This window comes from Mya arenaria, chromosome 1 (assembly GCF_026914265.1).
Source record: "Mya arenaria isolate MELC-2E11 chromosome 1, ASM2691426v1".
Taxonomy (NCBI): domain Eukaryota; kingdom Metazoa; phylum Mollusca; class Bivalvia; order Myida; family Myidae; genus Mya; species Mya arenaria.
The window spans coordinates 34180032-34191785 of NC_069122.1; the positions used below are offsets into that span (position 1 = coordinate 34180032).

Below are 11754 nucleotides of genomic sequence, written 5' to 3' on the forward strand. Positions count from 1 at the left end.
GATTTCTGTCAAAATAATAATTTTCAAGCAGTATATAGCGTATAATTGCTTGACAAGGGAGATTACTGCAACAGAAAATATCCATAACAATGAGAGATTATCCGGAAGTCGATCAACGGTGTCGAGGTAAACATTTACCCGACAATTTTTTTTAACCAATCGCCAGTCGGGCTACCTTAAAGGATTTTTTCGTAGCCTGGGTCAATTTTTCGTCGCCACGGGCGATCGGGCTACCGTTAATTTCGCACACTGACAAACCACTGGAAAGCATATAATAGATCTCTATAAACCACTGGAAAGCATATCATAGATCTCCATAAACCACTGGAAAGCATATAACAGATCTCTATAAACCTACAGAAAGCATATAATAGATCTCCATAAACCACTGGAAAGCATATAATAGATCTCCATAAACCACTGGAAAGCATATAACAGATCTATATAAACCACCGGAAAGCATACAATAGATCTCTATAAACCACCAGAAAGCATACAATAGATCTCTATAAACCACTGGAAAGGATATAACAGATCTCTATAAACCTACAGAAAGCATATGATAGATCTCCATAAACCACTGGAAAGCATATAACTGATCTCTATAAACCTACAGAAAGCATATAATAGATCTCTATAAACCACTGGAAAGCATATAATAGATCTCCATAAACCACTGGAAAGCATATAATAGATCTCTATAAACCACTGGAAACCATACTAAAGATCTCTATAAACCACTGGAAAGCATATAATAGATCTCCATAAACCACTGGAAAGCATACAATAGATCTCCATAAACCACTGGAAAGCATATAATAGATCTCTATAAACCACTTAAAAACATATAATTGATCTCTATAAACCACTGGAAAGCATATAATAGATCTCTATAAACCACTGGAAAGCATACAATAGATCTCTATAAACCACTGGAAAGCATATAATAGATCTCTATAAACCACTGGAAAGCATACAATAGATCTCTATAAACCACTGGAAAGCATACAATAGATCTCTATAAACCACCGGAAAGCATATAATAGATCTCTATAAACCACTGGAAAGCATACAATAGATCTCTATAAACCACCGGAAAGCATATAATTGATCTCTATAAACCACTGGAAAGCATATAATAGATCTCTATAAACCACTGGAAAGCATACAATAGATCTCTATAAACCACTGAAAAGCATGCAATAGATCTCTATAAACCACTGGAAAGCATATAATAGATCTCTATAAACCACCGGAAAGCATACAATAGATCTCCATAAACCACTTGAAAGCATATAATAGATCTCTATAAACCACTGAAAAGCATATAATAGATCTCCATAAACCACTTGAAAGCATATAATAGATCTCTATAAACCACTGAAAAGCATATAATAGATCTCTATAAACCACTGGAAAGCATATAATAGATCTCTATAAACCACTGGAAAGCATATAATAGATCTCTATAAACCACCGGAAAGCATACAATAGATCTCTATAAACCACTTGAAAGCATATAATAGATCTCTATAAACCACCAGAAAGCATATAATAGATCTCTATAAACCACTGGAAAGCATATAATAGATCTCTATAAACCACTGAAAAGCATATAATAGATCTCTATAAACCACATGAAAGCATATAATAGATCTCTATAAACCACTGGAAAGCATACAATAGATCTCTATAAACCACCAGAAAGCATATAATAGATCTCTACAAACCACTGGAAAGCATATAATAGATCTCTATAAACCTACAGAAAGCATATAATAGATCTATATAAACCACTTGAAAGCATATAATAGATCTCTATAAACCTACAGAAAGCATATAATAGATCTCTATAAACCACTTGAAAGCATATAATAGATCTCTATAAACCTACAGAAAGCATATAATAGATCTCTATAAACCACTTGAAAGCATATAATAGATCTCTATAAACCACCAGAAAGCATATAATAGATCTCTATAAACCACTGGAAAGCATATAATAGATCTCTATAAACCACTGGAAAGCATATAATAGATCTCTATAAACCACATGAAAGCATATAATAGATCTCTATAAACCACTGGAAAGCATACAATAGATCTCTATAAACCACCAGAAAGCATATAATAGATCTCTACAAACCACTGGAAAGCATATAACAGATCTCTATAAACCTACAGAAAGCATATAATAGATCTCCATAAACCACTGGAAAGCATATAATAGATCTCCATAAACCACTGGAAAGCATATAATAGATCTCTATAAACCACTGGAAAGCATATAACAGATCTCTATAAACCTACAGAAAGCATATAATAGATCTCTATAAACCACCTTTAAGCATATAATAGATCTATATAAACCACCACAAAGAATATAATAAATCTCTATTAACCACTGGAAAGCATATAATAAAAATCCTTGAACTCACTACAATAACGCCCAACAGGGCAAATTTTTTCCATTGGATTAGGATAGGTATCTCCACCATCACAATAATACCCGTCTTCACAGGATGGAGCTTGATCTTCCGGAATATCCTTGTATGAACAATATTTCCCGACTGGACAAGGTTTGCAAGTACCCCCAACTTGACCTCTGGCACACTCAGTATTGGGAGCTGCAGAATAAAATATTTACATGGTCATAATATTTCACAGCATCGAATGGCCACATTCCACACTCCAGTTGTAGCAAATATATCAATTTTTCATTGACCTTGAACTAACCCAAAATCCAATTTTACGGAGCTACATCAGATAAGCTTGCTAAATATCACTTAACATTTTTCCTAACTCAAACAGATACAGTTGTTTTTAGGAAACAGCACCATTGACCCATTGATAATCAACCCTAAATAGCAAACCTTAAAGCTGCACTCTCACAGATATACCGTTTTTAAAACTATTTATTTTTTGTCTTGGAAAGAACAAATTTTTGCGTAAATATCTGCAAACCAATGATAAAAAATTGCTGACAAAAGATCAAATCGCAGATTTTCATATTGCTGTTTGAAAATTAATATGTAAATTGGCTTTAAGATGCACTCTCACAGATTTAACGTTTGACATTGTTTTTATTTTTTGTCTTGCAACGAGCCAATTTTTGCGAAAATCCAATTAAACCAGTTAAATAAGACTGCTGATAAAAATTAGATCGCAGATTTTTATATTTAAGTTAAAAAAATTATGTTAAATTATGCATTTTTCTTAAACCGTTAGTAACGGTTTAGGCCATAAAAAATTATTTTCCCCTAAGGTTTCATAACATTAGATAATATAGTTATGAGTGACACAAGTTCTCATTATACTTACAGATGGAATCACAAACAGACACACAGATGACTAGATCAAAAACAATATGACATAATAATAGAAAACATTTCCAGTTTGAAGTTCTGAGTCTCAGCTCAGACTTGAGACTGTTTGTAATCATGGCCCCTGAGACTCAGCTAAGACTTGAGACTGCTTGTTATCATTGTCCCTGAGTCTCAGCTCAGACTTGAGACTGTCTGTAATCATGGCCCCTTAGTCTCAGCTCAGACTTGAGACTGCTTGTAAATAGTGCCCCTGAGACTTAGCTCAGACTTGAGATCGTTTGTAATCATAGTCCCTGAGTCTCAGCTCAGACTTGAGACTGCTTGTTATAATGGCCCCTGAGTCAGCTCAGGCTTGAGACTGTTTGTAATCATGGCCCCTGAAACTCAGCTCAGACTTGAGACTGTTTTGCAATCATAGGCCCTGATTCTCAGCTCAGACTTGAGACTGTTTGTAATCATAGCCCCTGAGACTCAGCTCAGACTTGAGACTGTTTGTAATCATAGCCCCTGACACTCAGCTCAGACTTGAGACTGTTTGTAATCATAGCCCCTGACACTCAGCTCAGACTTGAGCCTGTTTGTAATCATAGCCCCTGACACTCAGCTCAGACTTGAGACTGTTTGTAACCATAGCCACTGAGACTCAGCTCAGACTTGAGACTGTTTGTAATCATAGCCCCTGACACTCAGCTCAGACTTGAGACTGTTTGTAATCATAGCCCCTGACACTCAGCTCAGACTTGAGACTGTTTGTAATCATAGCCCCTGACACTCAGCTCAGACTTGAGACTGTTTGTAATTATAGCCCCTGACACTCAGCTCAGACTTGAGACTGTTTGTAATCATAGCCCCTGACACTCAGCTCAGACTTGAGACTGTTTGTAATCATAACCCCTGAGACTCAGCTTAGACTTGAGACTGTTTGTAATCATAGCCCCTGACACTCAGCTCAGACTTGAGACTGTTTGTAATCATAGCCCCTGAGACTCAGCTCAGACTTGAGACTGTAATCATAGCCCCTGACACTCAGCTTAGACTTGAGACTGTTTGTTATCATAGCCCCTGACACTCAGCTCAGACTTGAGACTGTTTGTAATCATAGCCCCTGACACTCAGCTCAGACTTGAGACTGTTTGTAATCATAGCCCCTGACACTCAGCTCAGACTTGAGACTGTTTGTAATCATAGCCCCTGACACTCAGCTCAGACTTGAGACTGTTTGTAATCATAGCCCCTGACACTCAGCTCAGACTTGAGACTGTTTGTAATCATAGCCCACTCAGCTCGGACATGAGACTGTTTGTAACCATAGCCACTGAGACTCAGCTAAGACTTGAGAATGTTTGTAATCATGAGCCAACCCAACTGATGAAGGATAGTACATTTGGTTTTTAACAAAAACTTCCTGTGCAGTAACTCATAATCCTATAATCCTGTAAACTATGTTTATAGTATGTGTATGTTTGAAGGTGTTGTTGTTGCTTTTAGCCATATTTTTAACAATAACAACTGAGCACTTCCGAATGTATAAATGAACTCAGAATAGAAAATTGGCAGACATTAACCGAATGCAAAAAAAGAGAGGAAAAAAGAAAATTTCTCCCCAGTTGAATCGATGATCACTTATGACTAAATACAATCGATTGTCCAGCTAATTAATTTTCGATTGTAATCGATTATCAGAACATCAATAGTTAATACATACGGTCGCAATCGTTTGGTGAGGCATGATATCCATAGAGGCAACAACCGGTTTGACAAGCGCCAGTTACTGCTGTTGATCCCTTTACGCTGCAATAGAATGATGGCGGACAAGGGATACAGCCTCTCTGATATTCTTGTGGTTGATAAAGTCCGAGTCCGCAAGGTATCTCATAGCCTGAAAACCAAGGTCTAAACATAGTCCATGTGTGAAATTGTTAAAGAGAATAGACAACAGATGATAAAATTGCACGAGAAAAAGAAAATGGTTAATATACACGCTATAAACTCGGAATCCATTATGCGATAATTTTAAACAGGTAAACTCATCTGAGACAGCGACAAAATATGCTTTTAATCATGTAAAATGATGTATTATTGGCCTGATACCAGCTATTATCGACAATTATAGGCTTGTTTTGTAAAAATAATGTATTTGTTGACTTTATGACCATCTGGTGTCTAGTTCCTTTAAGACAAACCTTAATAATGTTGTAACAATTTAGAAATAAGGATGCCCTAATGGATGGGCTGATAATAACATTTGTATACAGCGACAAGCGTACATACGCAGCCATGTGATTATCTATTATAAACTTCCAGAAAGGAGTTTTTAAAGCACAAATAACAGTTTAAGTGAATTTGTCAATTTTATACGTGGTCGCAAAAAAAATTCAAGTGCCAGAATTTTCTACTTGCATTTTTTTATTCTTACTCGCATTTTGCGAGTTTGCGACTGTTAAATTCAATCCCTGTGACTTTCACATGCCCTTTGAGCTGTTGTGATTTGTTTTATTTGTCAATAAGTTATTTGATTAATGATATATGTCATGTCTTTCTGTTCTGGATAGAAAAATCCAAACCGAGGGCACCTGCGTTGCCAGGTAACGAGACTTGCCTTCCAGACCAGACACAAGTATTTGATATTTTTCTAGCATATGAAAAAATACATAGAAAAGCGGAAATTTGTACATTTCACCAAAAAGCTTGTGTGATGATGTTTACTGACATCATGATGCGCAGTGATTTTTATTCACTGCATACGTCAAGAAATTCCTTCAATATCACGTCTTTTAAAGCTGCACTGTCACAGATTTACCATTTCGACAACTTTTTTTATTTTTTGTCTTGGATTCAGCCAGTTTCTGCGTAAATATTTGCAAACCAGTGATATAAGACTGCTGAAAAAAGATCAGATCGCAGACTTTCATATTTCCGTTCATAATGTTTTATGGCTAAAAGCTTGATTAACGGTTTAATAAACAAGAGCTGTCAAAAGACAGCGCACTCAACTACGCCGCTTTGACTTAGAAGTGCATACAATAAAGATGTAATGTGTGCCTGTCAAAAGCAATAAAACAATCAAATTAAAAAGTGAACCTGGAATCGCGATGTGACAAAACCAGGTTTTTAATGATTTAAATGGCAGAAGGGATTCAGTTTCAACTGCTTTCTTCTATTTTTTGTAAGTGACCTTGATCCTAAGGGCCCCAAACACAATCCCATGAAAGTCCTCCATAAACTCTTCCTACATATCAAGTTTGGTCACAGTATGTCAACCATAACTGAAACAGTAATCTATTTTTAGTAACAGTGACCTTGACCGTTGGGGGCCAAAAGGCAATCCATGAAAGCTCTGCATAAACTTGTCCTATATACCAAGTTTGGTCACACTATGTCAACCCTTACTTGAGTTATTCAGTACTAACCATATTTCTTTTTTTAGCAACAGTAACCTTGACCTAGACCATAACTCTCGGGGCCCAAAACTCAGGAGAGGTCTCTATAAACTCTTCCTATATACCAAGTTTGGTCACAATATGTAGACCCTAGTTATTTAATACCAACCCTTTTCCTATTAATAGTAACCTTGACCTTGATCCTAGGGGCCTCAAAAGCATTCCCATAAAAGGTATCCATAAACTCTTCGTACATACCAAGTTTGGTCTATTTATGTCAAACCTTACTAAAATTATTCGAAACATAAGGTGACTTTGATGCTGGCCTACCACCAGCCCGCCCAAACAATGATTCAAGTCATTCAAAAAACTGGTTTTCCCGATATAAAAATGAGGTTAAGAATGTGCCTTTCAAAAGAAATAAAAAAATAAAATATCATTCAAGGGCCATGATTTGTATTTAGCATTAAAATGGAGTTATGTTCCTTGTTAAAAGATGGTTGTCAATAATTCTGCGAAATATTAAGTGCATTGAATGAAGGGTATAGAAGTTTTTTTATTAAAATCCAAACTTGCCATAAAACTTTAACCTGCCCTAAAACTTCAACCTAAGTCAATCAGGGGCCATAACTTGTATTAAGGATAATATGGAGTTATGTAACCTCATTGTGTGATGGTCCTGAACAACTGTGTGAAGTATTAAGTCAATTGAATGAAGGGTATAGAAGTTATTAATAAATATCCCAACCTGCCCTAAAACTTCAACCTAAGTCAATCAGGGGCCATAACTTGTATTAAGGATAATATGGAGTTATCTAACCTCATTATGTAATGGCCCTGAACAACTGTGTGAAGTATTTAGTCAATTGAATGAAGAGTATTGGACTTATAAGTGAAAATCCCAACTTGCCATAAAACTTCAACCTAAGTCAATCAGGGGCCATTACTTGTATTAAGGATAATATAGAGTTATGTAACCTCGTTGTGTGATGGTCCTGAACAACTGTGTGAATTATTAAGTCAATTGAATAAAGGGTATAGAAGTTATCAATAAATATCTCAACCTGCCCTAAAACTTTAACCTAAGTTCTATAGTCAATCAGGGGCCATAATTTGTATAAAGGTTACTATGGAGTTATCTAACCTCATTATGTGATGGCCCTAAACAACTGTGTGAAGTATTAAGTCAATTGAATGAAGGGTATTGGACTTAAGTGAAAATCCCAACTTGCCCTTAAACTTTAACCTGCCCTAAAACTTTAACCTTAGTCAATCAGGGGCAATAACTTGTATTAAGGATAATATAGAGTTATGTAACCTCAATGTGTGATGGTCCTGAACAACTGTGTAAAGTATTAAGTCTATTGAATGAAGGGTATAGAAGTTATCAATAAATTTCTCAACCTGCCCTAAAACTTTAACCTAAGTTCCATACTCAATCAGGGGCCATAATTTGTATAAAGGATAATATGGAGTTATCTAACCTCATTATGTGATGGCCCTGAACAACTGTGTGAAGTATTAGGTCAATTGAATGAAGGGTTTTGGACCTATAAGTGAAAATCCAAACTTGCCGTTAAACTTTAACCGGACGCAGACGCCGACACCAACGCCGGGACGAGTAGTATAGCCCATCTTATTCTTCGAATAGTTGAGCTTAAAATGCATAAAACATCAATTTTTGAAATTAAATAATTATGAAAATCTGCAATCTGATGTTTTGTCAGCAGTCTTATCTCACTGGTTTCCATGCATTTTTGCAAAAATTGGCTCGTTTCATGACAAAATGACAAAATATAAAAAAGTTGTCAAAACACTAAATCAGTGAAAGTGCAGCTTTAAGGGTTATTTTATTTAGTTTTGAAGGTATAATTTTTGTTAAGTTAATGTTTATGGAACTCATCTATCTAAATTGTATAATTATGACTACACAAAGAGTTTAATAAAAATAAACAAGAAACGCTGCAATGCGGCGAAACCAGGTTTTCAATGACTGACAGAAGAACTTCAGCCTGTGTCTGTTTTTCTATTTTTAGTAACAATAACCTTGACCATAGGGGCCCAAACACAATCACATGAAAAGTATCCATAAACTCTTCCTTTATATCAAGTTGGGTCAAGATATGTCAACCCTAAAAGTTATTCAGTTTCAACCGTTTTTCTATTTTTAGTAAAGTGACCTTGGCCTTAACTCTAGGGACCCGAAATGCAATCCCATGAAAAGTATCCATAAACTCTTCCTATAGACCAAGTTAATTCAAAATATGTGAACTCGGACTAAAGTTATTCAGTTTTAACCATCCTTCTATTTTTAGTAATAGTGACCTTGAGCCTAGGGACCCCAAACACAATCCCATGACAGGTCTCCATAAACTCTTCCTTTATACTAAGTTTGGGCAAGATATGTGGACCCTGACTAAATTTATTCAGTTTCAACTGTTTTATTTCTTTTTTAGTAACAGTGACCTTGACCTTGACCCTATGGACCCCAAACGCAATCCCATGAAAGGTTTCCATAAACTCTTCCTTTATACCAAGTTTGGTCAAGATATGTGGGCCCTTACTAAAGTTATTCAGTTTCAACCGTTTTTTCTATTTTTAGTAACAGTGACCTTGACCTTGACCCTATGGACCCCAAATGCAATCCCATAATAGGCATCCATAAACTCTTCCTATAGACCAAGTTTGGTCAACCCTAACTAAAGTTATTTAGTTTCAACCGTTTTTCTTTTTTAAGTAACAGTGACCTTGATCCCAGGGACCTGAAACGCAATCCCATGAAAGGACTATCCATTAACTCTTCCTATAGAAGAGTTTTCACTTTGTGAAAACCTGATTAATAAAAAGTATTTTGTCATGGCTCATCTGGGCAGATGGAATTTTCCAGGCAGCATGGCTGAATTCACAGGAAATGCCTATATGGTTCGCTAAAAAAGATTTTCAAAAGCAGGGCTTCTAAAAATCAATAATTTGCCGGTCTGGACTGATGTTTACCATGCCAGACCAATTTCAGAAACAGTAAATGGCTTAAAAATAGGTCCGAAATTTGTCATTTTTTTCAATATCAGTCCAAAATGTAGAAATTGTAATACAGATGTTTGTGTCAGTGTTTGTCATTCACAGTTCCCCAAATACCAGGGGTCATCCCAGTCAAGAAACTAGAAGCGCCGCAATGCGACGAAACCAGATTTTTGTTATGGGGAATCAGAAATTATAGCCAATTAATTTGTTGTATGACTTTATCTTTACTTTTATCAAAAAGAGACGTAACTGAAAATTACTGTTGGCGGAAACCATTTTTCTATTTTTAGTAATAGTGACCTTGACCTTAGCCCCTCCCCACTCAAAAGCACTCCCAAGCTAGCTCTGTACATAAGCTACCTACACACCAAGTTTCATCAATATCGGTCAATGCTAACTAAAGTTATTGGGCGGAAACCATTTTTCTATTTTAACTAACAGTGACCTTGACCATTTTTCTATTTTAAGTAATAGTGACCTTGACCTTAGCCCCTCCCCACTCAAAAGCAATCCCAAGCTAGCTCTTCACATAAGAAACTTACACACCAAGTTTCATCAATATCGGTCAATGCTATCTAAAGTTATTGGGCAGAAACCATTTTTCTATTTTAAGTAACAGTGACCTTGACCTTAGCCCCTTCCCCCCTCAATAGTAATCCCAAGCTAGCTCTTCACATAAGCTACCTACACATCAACTTTTGTCAATATCTATCAATCCTAACTAAAGTTATTGGGCAGAAACCATTTTTCTATTTCTAGTAACAGGCGACCTTGACCTTAGCCCCACCCCCCTCAAAAGCAATCCCAAGCCAGCTCTGTACATAAGCTACCTACACACCAAGTTTCATCAATATCTGTCAATGCTAACTAAAGTTATTGGGCAGAAACCATTTTTCTATTTTAAGTAACAGTGACCTTGACCATTTTTCTATTTTAAAAAATAGTGACCTTGACCTTAGCCCCTCCCCACTCAAAAGGAATCCTAATCTAGCTCTACACATAAGCAACTTACACACCAAGTTTCGTCAATATCTATCAATGCTAACTAAAGTTATTGGGGAGAAACCATTTTTCTATTTTTAGTAACAGTGACCTTGACCTTGGCCCCACCACCCTCAAAAGCAATCCCAAGCTAGCTCTTCCCATAAGCTACCTACACACCAAGTTTCATCAATATCTATCAATGCTAACTAAAGTTATTGAACAGAAACCAATGTTTGACGCCCGCCCGCCCGCCCGCCCAACGACAACCTCATTCTTATAACCCGGTTTTCGTTGAAAACCTGGTTAAAAATGTAGAAAATGTAAAAGTGTTTGTCATTAAAACATCCCCAAATACATTGGTCACCCGGACCGTATGATTTACGAAAGAGCTGGACTGTACCAAATTTGCCGGACATATCCGGCGGACCAGCACATTTCAGGAAGACTGAAAGGCTGAACCTTTTATTTAGGACCCCAATCAAGTTCTAAGGGGATGAAGCACTCTACCACAGAAACAGAAATGGCCCTTTTGAGTGAGCCTCTCAACTTCAAGTTTGAAGCAAAATGAAGAGTCAACTTACAAAAATACAGTACCAACAAAAAGCAATTAGTGTGCTCTTTTAAAACAGTTAAAAAAGGTGTTATTTTTGTTTCACTGGAGCCATTAGGCTATTTAATATAAATTAATTGTTAGATTTTCATCCATTTTTATTTTTTTTCAAATTGGGGTGGGGGGGTTACATTTATTTTTCTTAGATGACTGTTTCACCGTTGAATATGTGTTCATGCTCTTTCTTATTGCATAAGGGACTATAAACATGTGCTCCTCAGTTTTCGTAAAATTTCTTCTTTTTAAATGTAAATGTTTACATCGACACCGGCCGGTATGAATAAACGCTGTTCCTGGACACTGCCGGACCGAAACGCAAATACAGAACCTAGTTCATATTTTTATTCGAGTCTAAATTAGATTTAAGAGGTGATGGAAAAAAGGTGCAGGGATGAGAATCTAGTAATTGATTTATAGTCGCCATAGATCTGCA

The 11754-nt window shown here is 36.3% G+C and overlaps 1 protein-coding gene across 1 annotated transcript in view; it reads right to left on the bottom strand.

Annotated features, from left to right (window-relative positions):
• LOC128226674 (uncharacterized) overlaps nucleotides 1–11754 on the bottom strand; it is a 32354-nt gene that overhangs the window by 20127 nt on the left and 473 nt on the right. Inside the window, exons 2-3 of the mRNA XM_052936656.1 lie at nucleotides 5032–5205; nucleotides 2439–2627 (exon numbers count right to left, since the gene is read on the bottom strand). Of these exons, the coding sequence (XP_052792616.1) occupies nucleotides 2439–2472 (34 nt within the window). The 5' untranslated portion in view covers nucleotides 2473–2627; nucleotides 5032–5205. The remainder of the gene's footprint in view (nucleotides 1–2438; nucleotides 2628–5031; nucleotides 5206–11754) is intronic.